At 32.9% G+C, this 23,221-nt stretch overlaps 1 protein-coding gene and 1 long non-coding RNA gene across 4 annotated transcripts; one reads left to right on the top strand and one right to left on the bottom strand.

Annotated features, from left to right (window-relative positions):
* The first annotated feature begins 13,503 nt into the window (after positions 1–13,503).
* LOC111907360 (uncharacterized) lies at positions 13,504–15,479 on the top strand. The gene is made up of 4 exons (XM_023903132.3): positions 13,504–13,662; positions 14,422–14,577; positions 14,711–14,821; positions 14,918–15,479. Exons 2-4 carry the CDS (start codon positions 14,461–14,463, stop codon positions 15,149–15,151), a joined length of 462 nt encoding a protein of 153 aa, XP_023758900.1. The 5' UTR covers positions 13,504–13,662; positions 14,422–14,460; the 3' UTR covers positions 15,152–15,479.
* LOC128132580 (uncharacterized) lies at positions 13,523–14,422 on the bottom strand. 3 transcript variants are annotated; one of them, XR_008230664.1, is made up of 2 exons: positions 13,805–14,422; positions 13,523–13,731 (listed from the first exon to the last, which is right to left on the bottom strand). It is a non-coding gene; the product is annotated as an uncharacterized LOC128132580 (long non-coding RNA). The 3 variants fall into 3 exon arrangements; XR_008230666.1 differs by having other exon boundaries at positions 13,523–13,722; XR_008230665.1 differs by having other exon boundaries at positions 13,523–13,694.
* Positions 15,480–23,221: the final 7,742 nt, after the last annotated feature.

The following is a 23,221-nucleotide window of genomic DNA, read 5'->3' as shown; positions in this document are numbered from 1 at the left end:
GTTCCTTATATAGTGGATGGCCCTAAAATTAGGGTTTCTAGATACTAGACGTATGTTGGGCGTACATCCTGTACGCTGGGCGTACGCCCCCCAACACCCACGTTCATTTAATCACTCTACGCTGGGCATACCCACGCATGTCCCTTGCATGCATGGCCTTTCCTTGCCAACTCCTTCTAATAAGTGCCATAAGTGGCAATACCTTCAAAGTGCCATAGCTCTTTTATTCTAAGTCCGTTTCTGACGAACTTTATATCCATGAAAAGGTGGCGAGAAGCCCTACACTTCTAGCAACACACCCTGACCCGAAACCTTCTCGAAGAAAAAACCCATTGCCCATAAAAGACCGAAACGCCCTTACTCTTTTGATCTCGGGGAACAATAATTAACTACTCTTAGAACGATGCGTTACAAAAACTACCTAAAGATGCAGCAACTCGTCTTTGACAACAATTATGAAAGCACAAAACTGCTCAAGACCACGAACGAGATGCAAAAGAAATATTAAGCCCTTATTGAAAATCTCAAAAAAGAAGTCAAAAACCTCCCTGACGACAAACATCCCTACTTCTAATATGTTTGTATGTTTAATGCATTTTGGTTTAAATAATCTTTTGTTGTGTTAAACCATCTTCATTTTCTAAATATAATGTAGTGCTTTCTATGTAAGTCGTATGAAGACCCCTTCTGTATATGTAATATGTTTTCATTAATATTATAGTATGTTCTATCATTTGGTACAACTTGAAATAAGGAAAAAAACAAACACAATGCCAAAGGCGCATGCAATTCCCCTCTAGTTTCTTTATGGATTTATATAAACGGAAGCAACCACATCAAATGGTAACACCTACCTTATGTTGGATTTTATATAGGCAGTTGGAAACTATTTTATCAATTTCCATTAATATAAGAGATTGTTGGAAAAAAGATGACTGATAAATTAGTAACCAAAGTTGAGGGGTTGAATGGTGTATAATCAAAAATTGTTGTTTATTTTTCGGTTACAATTTGTAATTAAGAACAATATTAAATATAATGTCGATTATGAACTGTGTTTTAATGTCAATCTAATTATAGGTTATGGTTATATTGTACAAGTACAACTTTTCTACCACAATTTAAAAACACCAAAAAAGTGATACTCAAGGTAACATCCAGGCCTAGAAAGGTTCGGGTGATCTTAAAGAACCGCTTGTAGCTGTTGTATTATGGGAAACAAACGTTCAATTGCTGACAAACTTATTTTAAGGACATTATGTTAAACAAATACATTAGCTTTTTGTATTTTTCTGTTTCATTTTTGTTTATCTCGTTTATAGTTTCTTACAATATACCCATCACACCTCGACCCCCCCCCCCCCCCCTAAATATTTGCGACATAAAATATTATGAATTAACTTTCTAAAAAATATTACTAATGATAATTAATTAAAGTTAATTATAATCCGTAATAAATTAATTACAAGAAACCTGTTGAATTCATCAAAGTTGGGTATCAAAGCCAAATACTCCTTTATAACATACTGTTTAGCCAACCGCCCATTGAAACCCTTCTCTAACAGATATAAGACACGAATCACATCCTCGTCTGATAAGTCATTAAGTGAATGCTCAAACACATTCTTCACATCGTCTAATTTGACGACAACATTCCTCGCAGCCATAGGAAACACACAGGAATGTAAGGCGGCGTCGGAACCGGACGCAGGAAAATAATCTCCAAAATGGAAGACGATGACAAGACAATTTTTTTTCAGAAAGACAGATCGTAACCTCCAATCTCAAAAACCAATTTCTTCGCTTCACTTCGGGGGTCCATGATAACTTTGTGGTAAAATACATATTGTAGAAGCAAATGATCCACATCTACATTGTGAATGTCAAACCACCTCCTAAAACATGAATTTCGGAACACAGTCTCGCATGTCGGTCTGTCTGTCACTGCTACAAGAATTTCCCTTTCGATTTTGGGTTTTCAGTATAGTGTAATGGATGCATCAAAAACCTTGTCTTGCTGCACAAATAAAAAAGTTGTTATAACCCAACTCTGGAACGAAAACTGACCAATATTCCGAACCAATATTTCAGACTAGTTCGTCGTGTTCCAAACCAAATTTTCACATTTCGGAATGTTCCATAACGAAATTTTATATTTCGGAACACTACATTTCGATGTTAACTAACACTATCTAAACATCTAGACTACTTTTGGGTTGGTTCTACTTCAATGACATCTTTAATTAAAAACTTCAGAACGTTTTTAGTTCATTCTGGAGGTGTTCTACACACTCCAGAACAGTAGTTCTTGGTGAATATTCACGTTATACAAACAAGCAAACTAGGTTTTTGGAGTGAAGAACTTATCCATAAAATAACCATGTCATAGTGGTCATCTTCCATATCGGAGTTATGTGTCGGAGATCGGAATCGAAATTGAAATTCTGTGTCAGAATCGCATTAGAATGTCGGAGCAAGATCCAGGTTGAAGTCGAGAAGTCGAGGGTCCGAATGTTTTCAAAATATATATCGTATTTTGAAATTCAAATTTACGATCCGGAACACGTGCGTAAACTCTGAAATGGGCATTCCGGAAGCAATGAAATGGGCTGACCCACCTGAAAATGAGTTTGAAATACGTTCCGAAACAACCTATTATGGAGAATGTGGTTATTTTGAAAAGAATGAGTTATATTTTTAAAAAATACGCAAAAAGTGGTTAGTTTACTCAATTTCCCTTTTTTTTATGTCTCAATATCATTTACGAAAGGAGGAAAAAAATTGAGGTCTATTTTTTCCGATTCCTGTGATCATCTCCTGCCTATGCCTTCTTCACGACAACTTTTTTGTTGGTAATTTGATTTCTTCTCACACTTGGTCGCTTGCTCGATTACAGACTCATCATGAAACATATATTATTTAATTTTCCATCTTTAACGCTTTATATTTTAGTTTAATTTATTTATTCAAACTGAAAACCTAATTAGCCCGTTGTTAAATTGTTATGTTGTGGGTGATATTAGGTTTAAATCTCTAATTATGAATTTTAAATCTTTAATTGTGCTTGTAGGGATTAAATGCAGATTTTAATGATTTAGAAAAGGTGTATTTTGATGGTTAACTTAAAACCTATTATACTCTTTCATTGATGATGATAAATTTGGTAATTCAAAGGACATTACATACGTTTCTTGTTTAACGGTGGAAACCGAAAAACAACGTTCTTTTCCTTTGGTTTATAAGTTATTAAAGTTGACTATTGTTTTTCCCGCCGCAACGACAACCATTGAAAGATGTTTTTCCGCAATGAAGCTCTTGAAAACTGACTTGCGTAATAAAATATGTGATGATTTTATGAACGATGCTTTGATTTGTAGTGTAGAAAAAAAAACACTTTGGGTGTTAAGATCGAACAGGTGATGTAACGCTTTTAAAAATGGGTGAACGAAGATGTCAACTTTGAAATGGAAGACTTTTGCGGCAGTTATAATTTAATGGAAGAATTTTGCGGCAATTATAATTTCTATTGAAATTGTAATTCAAAAGAAAAAACATCTTATTATTGTTTATTGGAATTTTTTTGTACAACCCCTTGAAAAAAAATTGGTTCCGCCGTAGTAAAAGAAAAATGTTAATTATACAATGTCAGTAGATACATAATCGAAAATTAAGTAACCAAAATTGAGAAGTTAAATAATTTATTTAAAACCAGTGTAGCTACCCATGCTTCACATGGGTGAATGTATTCCATTTTTTGTTCTCTTGTTTCTATATGGTAGTGTAAGTTGGGTTTGAAGATAAACGTTCTTAATATTAGAACGTCTGCAAACTGGTGTTGGTATAGGAACATTGCAAAAACCATCTAACACATGGAAAACATTGAAAAAAGAAGACAGAAGTGAGTTTATGTTCTTATGTCTCCTCTTGTATGACTTCCTGCATCTCTTCATACATTTTGATTTCTTTTTTGGTGAGTAGGATTGACATACGGATGCACCTCAAACCCTCTATACCTGCACTTCGTAAAGTCGATAGGTGTTGTAGTGTGAGAGATTGGGAGATTAATGAGAGTTGGCATGACATGCTGTTTGTTGTTTTACCTTTTCTTTGGAGTTGTTGATAGATCTTTGCGTAAGTAATTTCTAATATGTTTTTGGTTTGTTGATGTTGCTGAATGAGATTTTCTATTGAAATTCTCATGTTTTCCTTGGCTGGAGCTTCTGGTTTCTTCGTGATGGTTCACCCCATCCCCATCCCAAACTTCACCAACTTCACCCCATCCTCATGTCATGACCAATATGTCGCTGCATCCAAAACTAATAAAAAAGGATTAGTTTACTTTTTGCACATTTCTTATACCCAAATTTGACCAATATGTCGTTGCATCCAAAACTGATAAAAAAGAATTAGTTTACTTTTTGCACATTTCTTATACCCAAATTTAAATCATGCACTACTATTGATACATCCACATATATTAACTTTACAAATATTAGACAAAATGTAAACATAAACTAAGGAATATTAAAAAAAAAACTTCATTAGATGTAATTTTCTGGAAAATTATAAAGTTTCAAAGTTATAAACTAAAATCTCTTTTATCACCTACCCAAAAAGGAAGTCATAATGTTACGTGGTGTTAGTTAACTATAGAGACTCCAAAGATTAAGTTGACCATTTTGCCCTTGGTGCTATATTGATGAATCTGTGGGTAATATTATTAGTGATGTTGTTTTATCTGGTGCTTTCGTTGGGGATACAAATTTGTGAATAAGCTCATGTGGTAATTCATCCATATGTCTATGAGCCTTCACAAACAATTTTAAGAAAAACAACAAACACCCAAAGTCAAATCAGATCTACATCACCATCATTCATTAATGCAAGTAAACAAAAAGGGGAAGTTAATAATATAATTAATATAAAATGGTATAAATTCTACTGACAAAAAGAAAAGGTAAGCATATAATCATCATATTGCTTAACTAAACTTCATTTATAAAAGATTAACAGCTTATTAAGAAAAATAATACTATAAACATCCATATTGATTACATTAGCTTACCATTAAATGATAAATAAGATTAAATCTTTAAAAGGTGAAAGATAAAAGAATTTCCTTGTTTCACTTCTATTCACAACAAATGCATTACCCTCTTCCCCATTCTCATCATAATGTTGCAGCCCTTCGTACTTACATATAATATTATCAATCGATTCTCTAAAATTTGTTTTTTCTTCCTTTCCATGCTTCAACAATCATTAATTAAAAAAAAGTCAAAATAGACAAAACGAAACATGATCAATAATATTATTTTTAAGGACCAAAAAAATGTCATTGTTTCGTGGTTAGTTTTCTAATAATACTTGAGTCGATGCAGAGATAAAGAAGTGAGTCCATGCTACAATGTCTTTGTACCGTTATGATTGATTTGTTGCTGAGTAAAAATGTCTAAGGATCGATGCAGAGATAAGATAACCAACTTACCAAATTGTAAGCATGTGTAAGCTTCGGAAATCTACTAATAGATTTTTATTAAAAAAAAAAAAGACAACCTCAAGCAATGATCGTAAGCAGAAATATGGAGGTGTTGACACAAAAAAAAGTCATACTAGGCATCCCCTTTCAGTGACAACTATAAAGTGCATATCCATACTAATATATAATTGAAAATTTGTAGCAATAGACCAAGTTATGAGAGACTATGTGTAATACCATTTTAGATTCTAGTGTGTGGTTGGGGGAGAAGGTATTTTAAGTTTAGGTTCTACTGATCTTCTTGTGGTATTGTTGGTAAGTTTCTAGACTTGCTAACATATCACAACCATTATAGGGCATGTGCTAATCACTCCTAGGACCAGCATAGTTGATCAGGCTATGCCATTCCCAGGACTGACCATACATCCTCGAACTTACCTGTGATATTTAACAATCGTAATACTTTTGTTCTTGTCATTGTGACACTGATTTTAGTATGAATGCAGACTAGTATACTTAATTAAATATTTTAATATTTAAAGTATAGACTCTTGGTTAGAGTGTTTTAATCCCAAATGGGTTTATAGTTAGTATATCATTTATGGGTTGATATACTTAATTCACTATAAACAATGCTCTGATACCAATCTGTCACACCCCAAAACCAAGAACGGCGGAAATCGTTATGGGGTGGAGGACGTCATGTATAATATCACAACACAGTATAACAGTAAATAAGTAAACAACATCATCCATTGCATTAAATATATAATTTTAATACAAGTGTGTTCTGTACAGTTATAGACACTAAAAAGTAAATCAAAATAATAAGATGAGTCTTGGATGCGCTCCATCTTCTCAAAAGCTGGCCTCGGTACCTGTCTACTGTCGACCTGAGAATACAAGTTATTTTGAAAGAGTTTATCAGCATTAAGCTGGTGAGTTCATAAGTATTTAGTGTCGGTGTTTGTTATCAAAACGTTTGAACATGTCTTAAGTGTAAGTTTGTAAAATGTATGTAAATGTTTGTAAGTGTTTGTAAAAGTTTGAATCTCTCAGAAAAACCTATATTTTCTAGTAAAGTAGCCTTGTACCAAGGCTTAACTGTTTTGTATGTTCGTTTGTTGTAAAAGTGTGTAATTTCCCAAGTGTAACTATCATTAACAAAATATAGTTTGTACATTAATGTTTAAGTGAATTAATCACTAAATATATGTAAGGGGTAAATTATTGTAGTACTGTAGTGTTGTATTATAGGAACTACTGCTGTACTAACTACCTTAAACCGGATTTATATTAAGGTATCATGTGATTAATTGTACCATACTATCGACTGGATAAACAACGACAAATGTAGGTCGTAAAAAGAAATGACGTTTGGCACCCACAGACCGGCAGGTCCGGCTGTAGCTAGCAGCAAGGTGTAGGATAGTCAATCCAGTACAGATCTATACGCAAACTCACGCTCTCCCTCCAAGAGAATTCTGGCTACAACTCGGGCCATGACATTTAAGGCATGCTCTGATACAGTGGATCACAATTGTTAACGTATTCATGTATATGTTATGTAATGTTACTTGTTCTAGTATCGTTGTATATGTTCTCTTCCTAGTATAGTTGTATATGTTCTCTTTCTAGTATAGTTGTATATGTTCTCTTTCTAGTATAGTTGTATATGTTCTTCTCCTAGTATAGTTGTATATGTACTCATAGTAATGTAATGTATATGTTCTCATAGTAATAAGTATTGACTCATGAATGAACTGACTCATTGATATAGCAATAGTATAAGTATGATCCTGTGCTACCCCGATGGTAGCTTACTAATGATGTAACTAGTACGCATGAATATGGAAGCACTTTTATGTTTATATATGTACACAAGATATATAATCAATATTGAAACGACCTTCGGACGACTACCCGATATCCCACCAGACCACATCCAAATCGAGGAAAAGGAAACAGGGAGGACGACCTTCCTAAGTCTTTTAAACATTGCTTATATAACTATACATATACGGGCATGCAATTTATTATAAGTATAACAAAGTTTAAGTAAAAGTATTTGATAACTAAAAGAGTTTGTAAATCAGTTTGAAGTAAAACAGTTTGATAAACAATTTGAACGGAAATAAAATCATTGGTTTTGTAGTTATTAATCACATATGATTGATGTAATAACCATAAATATTCAACTTGTATTCCCCCCATAAAAGCATTTAAAACATTTAGAAGTATTTCAAAGATTAAGTAAAGGGATATGAACTCACTTGTGGTGAGTGGACTGGATTGAAGTGGCGGATATTGTGCTAGGTGGCAAACGGAGACTTGTTCACACGCACGAGCCTAGTTATCATATAATGAGCATATATATATATATATATATATATATATATATATATATATATATATATATATATATATATATATATAAATAAATAATTAGCCAAATAATAACTAATAAATTAAGTTGGGACACTCTAGAACATGAACACACTTTGTATAAGTGTTATAAGTCCTAAGGGTTGCCTCTAAGTTGTTGTGGGACAAGGCTAAAGGGGTTTAAAGTTCCCAAGGACCTTATACTTGAGTTTACTCTCCATATAGCCTCACACATGGAGTTTACGGTTGTAAAATCTTGAGTTTACGACCGTAAACTCCAAGACTTAATGTCCTTGGTTGTTTTGAGGTGTTAAATGATCCCTAGAAGTATTCCAACTTGGTGGTTTAATTCTTGGAAGGGTTTAGGGCATAGAAACACTCCTTTGAGGAGTTTACGGCCCCAAGGCCAATTCCTTTGGAGTTTACGGCCGTAAACTCCCTTGTAATGATGTTTTTGATGCTTTCAAGTCCCTTGCACATGTAGTATAGGTCTTAGACTTTTATCCCAAGCATATGAAGGCCTTAGTCACACTTGGGTGCCTTTGTTTGATGTTCACGGCCCAAGAACCTTATTAGGGCCGTGAACTCACTTTGAGGGGTGCCCTTGATGTTTTAAAGTCCACAAATTAGTTATGATAAAATAGAGGTTAGAGTCCAAGGCTTTAGGAGTGATTTAAACACTCTTTGGCCCTTGATTTTGGAGTTCACGGTCCAAGAACTTCTTGGGCCGTGAACACCTAGATCTTGGTGTTTTTGATTGTTTTCTAGTCTTAAATACACTTATAAATAAGCCTAATTCCGTCACTTATCATGGGGAAAAGACTAGGTAGCATTTAAGCCTCATATTGGAGTTTACTCTCCAAGAACGTTCTTGGGCGGTAAACTCCCGAATCTCACAGATTTGATATGTAATCTATGTTATTAAGCACATAATAAGCATTATAAGACAACTAGAGAAGTGTACTCACGATTTGGGAAGAAAACCCGAAGATCTGTGAGAGAGAAAATGGCTTTTCTCTAGTTGAAAATGCGAATAATGAATGAATTTGGTTCAAAATTCTATTTATAGTCCTGAGATATTTTTGGCAGAAAATATTTCTATTCCCGAAATGATTTCTAATATAACAGAGTGTTGGAATAACAGTGTTGCACGAAACCCTAGTGCATCCACTCTCCTGATATTTTCTGAAGTGTAAACCATGAAGTACTCAAACTTATATGAAAAAGTCTGAAAATTAACTATGACTTTTATAACTTCTATTGAAGTGATATTGTTTGTACAGAATGGAAATTTCGGGTTGTCACATCATATCAGTCCAAGAGTTGCATGAAGCGACCAATATGCCCTTATCATCTCTGCTAAGCCAAATATAGAAAAATAGTAAGAACATTAAATCTAAGTCACATCATATCAGTCCAAGAGTTGCATGAAGCGACCAATATGCCCTTATCATCTCTGCTAAGCCAAATATAGAAAAATAGTAAGAACATTAAATCTAAAAAATGGTTGTTATTCCTTCTAAATCCCATCAAAATCAATATTATTAATAATTTCCATTGGTTTCAATGCTCTATACGATTGTACACTTATAGTGTATACAATAAGTTTAGGGATGTTTGTAACACCTTGTTTCGAGTCATTTCTTAATTCGGGGCCATGACCTGAAGATCAATTGTTATAAGGCTTCAGGTTTTGGGAAAGATATGTTTGGACCCATTTGGATATGGATAATGTAGATTCTGTAATCCAATAGTTCGGTTTGTGCTTTTGAGCTCACATGTATAATGGTAAAAGTGATGGTTCAGGACTTTCTTAAATTAAGGATTTAAGTTCGGAAAGTTTTAAGGCAAAGGAGAGTTGACAGGAGTGTAGTGCTTCTCATTACCTTTTCGAGCTTATAAAGAACGTCGAAAATGAATTTGGAATGCGGAAGTAATGGCCATTAGAAGTTACGAAAATTTTGGGTTAAGCCAAATATGTTGGATGTACAGGGTGTACGCTGGACTTACTGGGCATGAGTGATCACGGATGACCAGCCTGGTACGTTAGGCGTACCAGGACTATGTTGGGCATACTTGAACCATACTCAAACCCTAATTTTGGGTCTTGGACCCTATTTAAAGTCCTTAACTCATTTCCAACCCTTCTTATCTTTAGCCTTTATCCTCTCTAACCCTAAACTTGAAACCCTAGCCTCCTTTGAAAGATTATTGAGCCTTTAAGATATTTTGGTTGTTTTTTGGTGCATTTGGGAGAAGAAGAACCCTTTGGAGAAGTGTTGGTTGTCTTGGAGCTTATAGATCCAGACCTTGTTCACCTTGATCTAGCCTGTGAAGGTATAAAGTTTTAATCTTGATGGCTCATTTATTATATCTTGCTTATGAGTGGGTTTTTTGTGCTTTTTTGTCCCATGAGTTGATTCTTGAGAGTAAATGCTACTCCAGAAGTTTTGAGTTGTTTGTTTTTGATGTTTTGATGTTTTGAGGTCCCTTATTCACGCAAACATGTTTTGATAACATTCAATCTTAAAGAAAAAAATCCCTATCATCAAACATAGGGTTAAACTGATACCCCACCTGAGAATTAAGATGAAGGCATAGGTTACGGCATTGCATTTTCATTTTCAATAGATATTGAAAAAAAAAACTAGAAAAGCTAACAAAAAACTTTGAACATACCTTCTCCTTGAAGTGAGTCTTCATAACATATTGAAGAAATCATAATTACCATCGATTGAGCAGTTCTTGTTAATGGCGGTCCATCGAAAGCGAGGGTCTTCAGCGATGATGGGTAAAAAGCCCATAATACGCCTTCAAAATACCGAGTGCAAGAGTGAAGTCACAAGGTAGAACACCGCCGATGTACTGTCCGGCGATTAGCAGCGCTGGTGTTGAGCACCACCACTTGTGCTGTTATGGTTGTGGTTCTGTGAATGACGAACAGAGACACCAGAACACACACAAATTTCTCGGGTGAAGTTGATGGTTCGATTCCGCCGAGAAGAACCAATGACATCGAAAATAATCGTTTCTTGAGTGGAGCAACAAAGTGGTAGAAAAGGAGAGAGTCAATTGTTTTATGAAGATCCAATGGAGTACATTCTAGAAAAGAAGAAGCCGATGAGATATAGATGAAGCACAATCGATGAGAAAGATAGTAAAAAACGGTGAAAATTAACCCTGATAAACAACTAACCTACAACTAACCTCACCGCCCAGGGTAAGCTACTACTTCATGAGAATGTGGTGATTACATTAATATATTAATCATTTGTATTCGACAGATAGTAATAGTAATTTTTTTTCTTGTCTTATTATTTTATTAGGCGAATGCCCGCGTGTTGCATATAAACACCTATATAGTTGAAGTCTTTACAAATATATGTTTTTTTTTTTAAAATATAACAATAACGTTGTTGTTAAATTTTATATAATAATTTATATACTAAATCGATATAATTTATTGATTATCTTGAATTATATTATAATATATACATCTATTATAACTGCATAATCTCAATCGTTTGAATGACATCTATCCGTGAGTTATACATGAATAAAATTAAATATAATATGATCACCTATATATATATATATATATATATATATATATATATATATATATATATATATATATATATATACATATATCATATTCTAGGCGAATGCCCACGTGTTGCGTAGAAACACCTATATAGTTAAAGTCTTTACAAATATATGTTTTTTAAATATAGCAATAACGTTGTTGGTAAATTTGATATAATAATTCATATATACTAAATTGATATAATATAATGATTATTTTGAATTAATGATAATATATACATCTATTATAACTATTATAATTAAATAATCTTAATTGCTTGAATGACTTCTATCCGCGAGTTACACATTAATAAAATTAAATATAATATATGGTTTAATGTTTTTATAGTTTTTGTTATTGTTAATTAATCTTTTAAAATTTATTTGCTTAATGTTTTAATTTATATCATTATAATTATTTAAAACATCAAACATTGTTTTTTGATTTTAAAGCTAACAATATAATCATTTATATAGAGTTATTTTTAACTATTGTTATTATAATTTATTTTAAGTTGCTTATTTGAAAATTTTTAACAATTATAAAAATATCTTTAGGAAATATTTTAGTTAATTACAATTTAGTTTTTGTATTTATCACTAAATTTTATCACTTTTAACTATTTACAAAATACTATTTGTTTTTTTAAGTGGAACTAAAATTTATATTTAAGTTGACACTGTAATATTATATTTAAATTAACAATTTAAGTATTTTGTCCAAACTGTTCAAAAGTTATAGCTTTAAACTGATAATTGTTTACATACAATAACATTTTAAATATAATAAGTTAAGTATAATATGTTAAAAGTTAAAGACATAACTTTATAAGTTATAAGTAGAAGCAAATATATTATTTTAAAATTGAAATTTAGTTTATTTATGATTACACTTTAGGTTTGATATTTATTTAACCTTATTAACCAACTTATAATCATTATTAGAAAGACACTATAATTTATCACTTTTAATTATTTACAAAATATTCTTTAGGTTGTTTAAGTTAAACTAAAATTTATATTTAATTTGACACTATAATGTTATATTTAAATTAACAATTTAAATATTTTGTCCAAACTGTTCAAAGTTGTAGCTTTAAACTGATAAAGATTTACATACAACAATATTTTAAATCTAATAAATTAAGTATAATATGTTAAAAGTTAAAAACATAACTTTATAAGTAGAAGTAAATATATTGTTTTAAAATTGAAATTTAGTTTATTTATGATTACACTTTAGGTTTGATATTTATTTAACCTTATTAACCAACTTATAATTATTATTAAAAATAAATTAAAAATCATTGAAGTTTCAAATGAATGTGGTGAAAAAAAATGCATGAAAATTTCAAATGAATATACTGAAATAACAAATCCTTCTTTATAGTAGGAGTGAGTGCGATGCGTTTATTGGCAAAAATCTCACCACTAACCGCAAATGCGGTTAATCCATTTTCAAAACCGTTTGGTGCGATTATTTTTGCGTTGTGGTTAGGCGGTTATTTTTGCGGTGCAGTTTTGTTTTTGTGTGTTTCGGTTATTAACCACATGGATTTGGTGCGGTTATGCTGTGTGGTTTTTAACCGCACTTTAGAGTTCAAACAGTTTTAAGATTTTAACATATTACTTGTAATAATAAAAAACCACAAGGTATAAAACAATTAACTTAAATTACAAACGACTAATATCTTAAAAATTTTAAATAACTAGTAATTAACAATAAATACCTTAAAATTGTCAAATTTCACCATTTTCCAAAGTTAAACATACAAAAAAATTAACACTTTTGTCTTCTAGAATTTTATCATTCTTTCATCCATGAAACTTGTCTTATTTTTAATATTTAATATATTAATAATTAATAAAAAATTGTATATAATATATGTAGTGCGGTTTATCGGTTTTTATTGCGGTTGCGGTTTATACGATTTTTACGGTTAATTTTAATTGCGGTGCGGTTTTTGTTTAATTTTATTTAGGGTGCGGTTTTTGTCTGAATGATATATTGAATGATATATGATTAATATATATTACTCCCTTTAATTTAGTTATACAATACCCATTTAACCCCATCGACTTCTCTATCGCTACTCTCACCGGTCACCTCGACGCAACTACGAACTGATATCACTGCATCTGGTCTCACCCTCGAGCCTCGACGAACTACTGCTGCTGATTTCTCTCTCGCTGTCTCTCGATCTTCTTGTCAGGTAGATCCTCCAATTTTCGTAATTTGTAAATCCTTCGTACGAAACAATTGAATGCATAAACTATAAAAACTGAAGTCGAAAATCATTTGAAGAATCGGTGAATAATGATTGAAAAACATGATTTAGGGTTATAATTACGCACCTGTACACAACACACACACACAGATACGCACAGTCGATGCCCTCCTGGTGCCACGAGTAATGGTTTTGGCGTTGATTGCTTGTATGAATCGTCAATTATCGCATACGACCTGTTTTTCCCCGCTGCTGTTTAAAACCAAAACCTCCCTTTAATTTCACGAGTTTCCCGTTACAAGATGCAATCTGTCACTATGCTTATCTTTATATTTTTTCGTACTTGGTTATTGAGGTTTCCAGATGATAAATAAATTAGGTATCCAGATTAGTCTCCAGTTTTACACGATGAATGCACTCTGTCACTACACCTGAAAATCTTCTTATGTTAGGAGTCAGCTTCCTCACCAAGGAGAAAGTGAATTATGATATACCCAACATAAACAACCTAGGTAAGAGTCCAACATGATTGATAGAAAGAATATCTTTCAAAGAAAAGCTGATCATAAAAGAATCATACAAAGAAACGATGAAAATGGACAGTAGTTGGATTTAGTTTAAGCTAATATCATCACTAACTATTACTTTATTAGGTATATAGTGGGTCAAGAAATCCTTTGTAAAAAAATACTGCAAGTTAACAGATTTTTATGATAACAAACTGATATGTATTGATGGTTTTAGTGTCATCAAGCTGATAAACTCAAGTGGCATTGCAAAACGATGAATAAGTTAATTGATTTTGGGAAGAAAGCTATGTTCTACGTTAGGGTTTTATCAGGTTATGAAGAACGCCGTATCAGATCTTATCGATTGGATCTTGAAAAACGTATTATTGAGGTAAGCACTTCACAGTCTTTTTTGAAATCTTTTCAAGTTCATAGATTTTAATGATAACAAAGTGATATCTTGTTGGTGATTAGTGTGATTTAGTTTCTGTGTTTCATCTTTTTCCTTGTATTCATTCCTGTAGGCAGAACGGAAGAAAGCAGAGATTAGAAAGATCCCTGAACAGCTTATTTTATCTGAGGTTAGACAAATGGTGGAGGAGATGAAAGCTGTAAACAAGCAGTTAGAGGACACGGTAGGTTTTATAACAAAATATCTTATGATATTATCATCCTACTTTTGATGAAAATATTTGGGAGTTATGTTTGAAGAGTTGGGTGATTAACTGCAGGAGGCTGCCATTAATGAATACTTCTCACCAGTTGATAAGCAAGCGGAAATGATAGTTGAAATGCAGCTGAAAGAGGAGGAGAAGACAATGAAGCAGATGATGCAAACCATGAAAGCACAGGCTTTTCTAGATCAAGAAGAAGCCCACAAAAATGCAAATCTCAAAATTTCTGAGACAAAACAAGAGACTCCAGACAATGATTCCACTAACATCACCAAAGCTCAAGCAGGATGATAAAACAACAATCATCAAAAGTGATCTTGGTATGTGTTTACAAGAAATTATGCACTGATGATTTTTATATCTACATATAATATATAAGATGGTGAGAATACAATTTCAAGAAATTGTTGTTATGAATGAACTTTCCAGCAATTGGAGAAGATTTGGGGCATCTGTTGGGGTAAAATCCGTTTTTTCCTAAACCTAGATGTTTTAGAAGTTGTGTTGATTAAGATGTTTTAGATGATGGTTTTGTTGTCTAGTCCTCTATTTTGGAGAAAGAGGATTTTTCATTGAGTTTTTGAAGGATTGTTGTAATAAAAGATGGTTTTTAGGCGTAGAGTGTTGTTACAATGTTACTAGACTAACTAACATAGGTGTTTTTAAGATGCTAAATTATGCCAAAAAGTGTTTTTGGTGTTTCTGTTATCTGTCTATGGGAAAAATGTGAACCGTATCAAAACCAAAAACTAAGATTTTAACCGGTTAGACGTTTAACTAAACCGAAAAGTAAAATGAAATAAAATAGAAAAAGATTCCTTTTACCAGAACTAAAGACTAGTAGCCTAGTAGGGTTTGAGGTTCATTTTTCAATTTCATGTTTTGAATAGCCTTGGTCTTGGAAGAAGGGGTGCATAGCATACTAGGATTGATGCACCACCACACGATTGACAAGGAACATGTCTCCACTGGTGCTCGGGACATTCGCCCACAAACCAAAACAACTAGTCCTAAAAAGTTCCTAATAAGGTAGGGAAGAACCTCACAATCTTATTAGAATGAATAAATTACATGAATGGTCCATGAGATTTGGGGCAATCAACATGTTTGATCCCTGTTTTTTTTAATCAAACCATTATGTGGCTTGGTTTTGTTTTGGATCTAGTCTCTACGATATTTGAAATGACATTTATACCATTTCCTATTTCTTTTATTATCTGATTAGGAAAAAGATTTTAAATAAGAAATACACTGCCGCTGAAAACTTCTTAAAGCCACCATTGACTGTCAACCATGCGCCACCACCTTTGTACTTCGCCGCATAAACCTCTCTAAAGCCACCATTGACCATCGAACGTCGACATCCTCCATCACACCTCTTTTCCGCCATAAACTTCTCTAAAGCAACCACCGAGCGCTGATATGCACTTTAAAGCCGCCACCTGCTGTCAACATTCACCACCACCTCTCTATCTCTGTACTGTGTCGGAAACCTCTCTAAAGCTACCATCGAGCGTCAATCTATACTCCAAAGCCATCGTATTTCTCTGAAACAGGTATCATTGGGTTTAAAAAACAAAGCATAGATCAGAAACAACCATCATCATCTCTCTCTCTCTCTCTCTCTCTCTCTCCCACTCGCTTTGTCGTTGGGAACATTTGAAGAAAGTGTTGACGAAGAACCGATGGCCTGCGAGCACCAAGATAGCTTTCAAATATCACCTGCTTCATTAATCTTCTTCTCAGAAATGAGATTTCGATTTCTGATTTCTAGGTTTCATCATCCATTGATTTTCAAATGATTCGAAGATTGCTAAAATTAGAGGCTTTTGTTGTTTAACTGGTTCGAATTTTAAGATAACAATGAAAAGGCTGTTTTGTTGGCTTTCTTGATTTATGTCTTTTTGTTAATTATGTTTTCCTAGTGATTGAATACGATTTTGAGGTGGTGATTAGTGGCGGTGGTCGGAATTGTTGTGTTGATGGTGGTTGTCGGAATTGTGGTGTTGATGGTAATTGTTGTGTTGATTAGTGGCGGTGGTCGGAATTGTGGTGTTGATGGTAATTATAGGTAGTTGTTGTTGAATCTTTGAACAAGTAGTGTGTGAGTGAGGATATGGAGTGAAATCAGTGGGTCCCAATAAATAAATAGACAAAATAAAATATATAAATAAATAACAAAAAGTAATAAAATTTTAAAAAAAGAAATGAATAAAAGAAAATACAAGTTAAAGTTTGAGTGATCATCCGAGTTGCTAAAAAGATGTTAAAAATCAAATATAAAGATTACTTCAAAACCTTACGACTGTCTGTAGGGCCCTACAAGTTAAAGTTTAACTTGTATGATTTTGTTTCTTGCGTTTGAATTTGTTCATCTTCTTCATCTCCCAGAAATATGAAATCGAAAAAGCCTTTTTCAGGTTTGATTTTACGGTTGAATTTGTTCACCTTCAAGGGATGTGTTGGAGATGAAAGAAACTGGAAAGATCGAATTTGAGAATCCGTTGATTGAATTTCATAAAATTTTATCTAAAAGTAAAATGAAAAAGGAAGAGGTGAGGATACGGATGCTAGAGAGGAAATGGAGATGGAGATGAAAACAAAACAGGAGAAATATGCCGACTAAGAAGGGATATAGGCTTACCCTTTCACCTCTCCTGTAAATGACCTTTTTAACCCATAATATTCAAGTTTATGCCTCTAGAAAGCCAAAATAAAACATGAGGAACTTTTAAATCAAAACACAAAAGTTTACAGGGTATTAGTGACATTCACCCTTTAATATATTCAATTCAAGTACATTAAGTGGTTAAAAACCCATATATATGATTTTTTTATATCTTTTAGTTTATGTCAAACCTTTTGCTAGTTTGTACTCGGCCGTTCTAAAATATTGATTCTTGGTTTGGATATACCTTCAAGGTAAGGGCTACATCGTAAATAAATAATTATTATAAAATAGTTGTTCGAAATTTAATAAAACATATCCATTTTATTAAACTTTGGATACGTTTAAGTATAAATAAATATTGTTTATATTATTAATCTTTAGTGAGTTATATTCTTCGTGAGAGCTTCAAAACAACATTGTGTCTAAAACAGAGAATATGTGAATGAGATATTGATGCTCAAATATGAGTATTTGAAAATAAAGTGGTTATAGGAGTGACTCTCACATAGAAAAATGAGCAAACTTTTAATGAGTTTATAAGATACATAATAAATTTATAAGCTTTTATGTATGGTTTTACTCCAAAACCTATGCATGCACAAGGATGGTGCAAATTATGGATTTTATAGACAAAAACCACCTGACCAGCGGGCATGAATGTAGTTCCGAAGGAGACCTGAATACAATAAGAAGAAAAATATAATATATATTATTCAACACATCTTTTCTTGTTGAAAGTGCATCCATAATTTCATTTTTTAAAAAGTTTTTCAAACAAACAACATATAATTTAAAAAGGGTAAATTACACGAATAGTTCATGATTCGTTCATGTGGTTTGGGGTAATCTGCGTGTTTAGTCCCTATAAAGAATTTTTAACTCGGACCATCTTGTTTTGTTTCGTGTTTGATCCTTAATAAAGTTAAAAAGAGTAATATACCCTTTTTAATTTCTTTTTGACTTTATTTATATTGTTTTCTAATTATTTATAAAAGTTATATATTAAAGTAAGATGGGCCCACCCATCATACGCAACCCGCACCCTCTATCCATTTCCTTCCTCTATTTCAGCTCCATGCCGAGATCACCTTTATCGTCGGCAGTACAAACGAAAAACATGGTTTACCGGAGAAAAATTAGTTTTCCTGGAGATTACACAAATTACTGACACCACCTCAATCATACTCACTCCTCAATCACCATACAAAGTACCTCTAGTCAACACCCTAGCATTTAGTCATCTACAAATTTGGATTTTAGAGGGTGTTTGACATTCCTTTTCAAATGACTTTTTGGACTTTTGGCTTTTTCAAAAAGTTAAAAGTTTAAAAAGCTGTTTGATTACTTCAAAAGTTCTTTTAAATTAACTTTTTGAGAAGAAGAAAAAAAAATTGTTTAAGAAGTCAAGTATTTGTGACTTTTAGTAACTTTTGTTTTTTTTTCCTTTTGTATTCTCAAAAGTTCATACAAACACATTTTAAAAATTTCTTTTTAAATCAAAAAGTCATTTTCTAAAAGGAATTTTTTAATTTAAAAAGCAATCCTAAACACCTCTTAGTTGTTTATGACTTTATTCAAGTTGAAGATCAAATTGCTAGATGAGGATTCATAAATACGAGAGCAAAATAATTCATCTTCTCATCCTCTCTGTAAAGAAATGCTATCACTGGAAAGACCACTACCGCCACCAACAAGGAGATCCCAACGATAAAGATAAAATTTTGATTTATGCGTCCTAGTTCATTGGGGGTTTCTGGGTTATTATGTCGATTAAAAAGCTTGTTTGCCAATTGGGTAAAAACCTAGTCTTTATGCCATATTTCGGTCTGATTTGATGCTGCAAGTTTGTGGTCGATTTTTTCCAGCGAGACCGGTGGTTGTGAAGAGATATGGCGGAGGAGGGGTGGATAGTGGTGGCAGGGGTGAAGGAGATCGAATGCAAATGAAGGGAGTCTTAATGATTGCTAGTATAAAGGAAGAATGGGACAACATAAGTATAAAACAAAAGGCGAGTCCGTGAGGGTGAGGGTTCACTAGAGAAGGTTTCAGGGGAGGTCGTAGGCGGTGATGAGGTTTCGAGCGAGGAATGAACGGTGATGAGCTTTAGCGAACATAACCTTTTACAATGGATGCTGGCAACTGCATGATGATGATGGTGATGTAGGGTATCTGCTGATTGAAGTGAGGAAGAAGAAGGAGGTGAAGTGAAGTGAGAAGAAGAGGGAGTTCTGGTAGTACATCGAATAAAGAGATAACAGACAGGGGAAGGGGTGGGGTTGGGGCTCACATATATTTCTTTATTTAAAATCTTTTTTTCATAAGATAATAATAAAAATAAGGGTATAAATATTATTTTGGGTTTGATAGGGACAAAATACCAAACAAAACCAAATCATAAGATTGTCCGAGTTAGAAATTCTTCGTAGGGATTAAAAACATAGATTACCCCAAACCATAAGGACCATTTGTGTAGTTTACCCTTTAAAAACGTACATGAAAACAGTTCCGAAGAAGAACTGAATGCGATAATGTATGCGATAAGAAGAAAAATATAATATATATTATTAAACACATCTTTTCTTGTAGAAAGTGCATCCACAATATCAGCTTTTAAAAAAATTTCAAACAAAAAAACTCTTATAATTTAAAAAAGTTATCGTAGGAACTTTCTCAAAACAATGTTTTAGTTTTTCCAATGAGTTTATCAATTAATAAGATGTATGGTTAAAAGTTTTTCACATATAATATTATTTTATTTTTATATGAATTATCATTGTATTTGTTAGGTTCGGTTTTATGCATCATTTTAGCACATTTTATTAATCATTGTCACGACATGTGTATATTTACCATGCATTTAATATATTTCTTTACATCTTAGTTTGAGACAATTTTACTCATTTAAGATTAATTTGTGCAAATTTATATAAGCGGATAATGACATATTTATGCACCAGTAAAAGTCACATGAAAAACCTTGCAACTATATTTGAAATCCGTAGCAACACTCATGATAAAACTATAAAACAAAGCGATTTAAAGATTTTTTGAAAATTTGACATCAATGTGCGATCTTCATAAAGTGATTGAACCGAGAGGAAAACATGGTTCGATCGAGATGAAATTTTACTGATGTCTACCTAACTTATAAATCTTTAATCTGAATGGTGGAGATCGGATTGCTCCTCATGGGTCTCGTCAACAGCAACGAGAAATCTGTCCAAAAAAATGGCCGCCAAATTTTTACGCATATTGTAGCCCATTTGGTCAATTTAAAATAACCCAATTGATATGGAGAAGGCTAATCACTAATTAGTTTTTTTTTTGGGCATTATCACTATTAGCTTTAGAGATGACAACCGGGGGGGGGGGGGGGGGGGGGAATACAAGGTACCACCTAGGGATGAGCATAGGCGGTACCCGCCTCATTTGGCGAGAACCGGAACCGACGGTTCCTAGAAAGTTAGAACCGGAACCGGAACCGCTCTAGGCAGTTCTTAAATGTTTGGAACCAATCCTGGAACCGACAGTTCCGGTTTCGGGAGCAGGTAACCCGGTTACATTAATTTTGTTAACTTTTGTCGATAAAACCGCAATTTAGTTCGATCCAAATCAAGGCAATTCAGACCAAAGACGGACAAAAATATTTTAAACCGATTTAAGTAACAGACATGTTTATATATATATATATATATATATATATATATATATATATATATATATATATATATATATATATATATATATATATATAAACCAGTTACGGCGGGTACCCAGCGGGTAGCGGTTCATGAAAAAACGAGAACCGGAACCGGAACTGCTTTATGGAACCGCCTTAAGCGGTTCCGGTTCCAAAACCGGCAGTTCCGAGGCGGTTTCGGTTTCAAAAGCGGGTACCCGGTTCCGATGCTCATCCCTAGTACCACTATCACCTTCCTTATCCTCATCCCCGAATCTCCATTCTAATCCATATCTCCATCGAAGAATATAAATAAAACCCGATCCCCACCCCCAACGGGGACTGGAGATCCCCAACGGGGAATCGTAAATTTCTTTTTCTCTTTTAATATGAAAACTGTTATGTAAAGAAAAACTCTAAATTTCAATTTTACCAGCATAAGTTTAAAATTTTTATAAAATATAAAAATATCTATAGATTGCATAAAAAATATAAACAAAATTTCTACCAAATTTAAATACACACATGGAAATCAAGTACAATTTTTTTTATCAGAGAGCGACATGTGAGGTGAGATAGATAAACCAAAGAGAAAAAGTATACACAAGTTTAATTAGATAAAAGAAAAAGAAAAAGTATAATTTCAACTAAGTAATTACTAGTGAGTTAGGTACTTGGATCAAATTTTATGTATTGTGTACTATAAATACATGTTTTGTATTATATATATATATATATATATATATATATATATATATATATATATATATATATATATCATATCCGCGCGCGGGGGGGGGGGGGGGGGGGGGTTGTCCAGGGTCGTGTATTAGGTTTATCCTCATCCCACTTTTTTATTTGGGGATTCCCCATCCCCGGTCAACTTGGGGATTCCTCAGTCGTAACGGGTACATGTTTCGGGTTCCCTATTAGGTATGAGGCTTTTTTTGCCATCCCTAATTAACACAAACATTTTTTTGGGAGACATGCACGCATGACAGTTGCAATAGGGAACATACGTCTTGAAGATTCTTAGCATCAAAATAATCCTATTTTCATTTGTTAGTCTATATCTTGATTACGTTTTTGTTTCCAGGGTTTAGCCATCTTAAAAGGCTAAACCACCGAGTTTGATATTTGAATTGGTTTAATCATTTGATTTTGTTTTAAATCGTTGTGTGTAATTGTTATTTAGATTTAATACACTCCTATCCATACGATTTCTGATTTTATAATTTCGTTGTTACAATTTTAGTTGGGCTTGAGCAACCTGGTTAGAGTTTTTAATAACTAATTACTAATCAATTAATGAATTCACAATTGTTCTTTTAATTGGTCTAAGTAGTAAATAATACATTTAATTTCAAGATGAATGTGAGTCTTGTATTATGAAATCATGTTGGTAAGATGTAAATTTTCTGAGCTTACGTGTGGGTTCATTGTGTTTGGTGTTTCGGTTGTGCTTTAATGTGGCTCACATCTAATTACAAATTGTCTGTTTGATAATTTTGTAGTGATTCAGTTCTAAATGAAGCATTTGTTTTAGTTAGATAAGTTCACAGCTTGGTTAAAGAGTTTGTTTTAATCGAGTGTCTGGCGAAATGTGTTGTCAAAGCTTACTGAAAACCACAACCAACTAGGAGTTGTATAAAAATCATTGCATGTAACAATCCATGATCACATGTCTAGATCGGTCTTTTGATGCTAATTCAATCATCAACTAGTTAGTACCTTGTAGTATTTATTATTGTATTTTAGTTAGCACATCCAATTTTGTAGTTTGAACTCCATTTTATGTAGTTGATCATATGATTTGATGTTAGATTTGTATTATATCTAGTGAATTTGGTTTTGTGTTAATTAAAAGTTTGGTTTAATTTTGATTATTGTTGGCCACTTGAATTAGCGTTAGATCATCCAAGATTTCAAGTTATTTGATGTGCAAAGTTCGTAATTGTTTTGTGAATTAAATCTAGTAACAAACATTAATTTGATTTCCAATGAATGATTT

Source organism: Lactuca sativa, chromosome 3, assembly GCF_002870075.4.
Source record: "Lactuca sativa cultivar Salinas chromosome 3, Lsat_Salinas_v11, whole genome shotgun sequence".
NCBI classification, from domain to species: Eukaryota; Viridiplantae; Streptophyta; class Magnoliopsida; order Asterales; family Asteraceae; genus Lactuca; species Lactuca sativa.
Note: the sequence above shows the minus strand (reverse complement) of the source record. Positions and strands in the feature narration are given on the sequence as shown.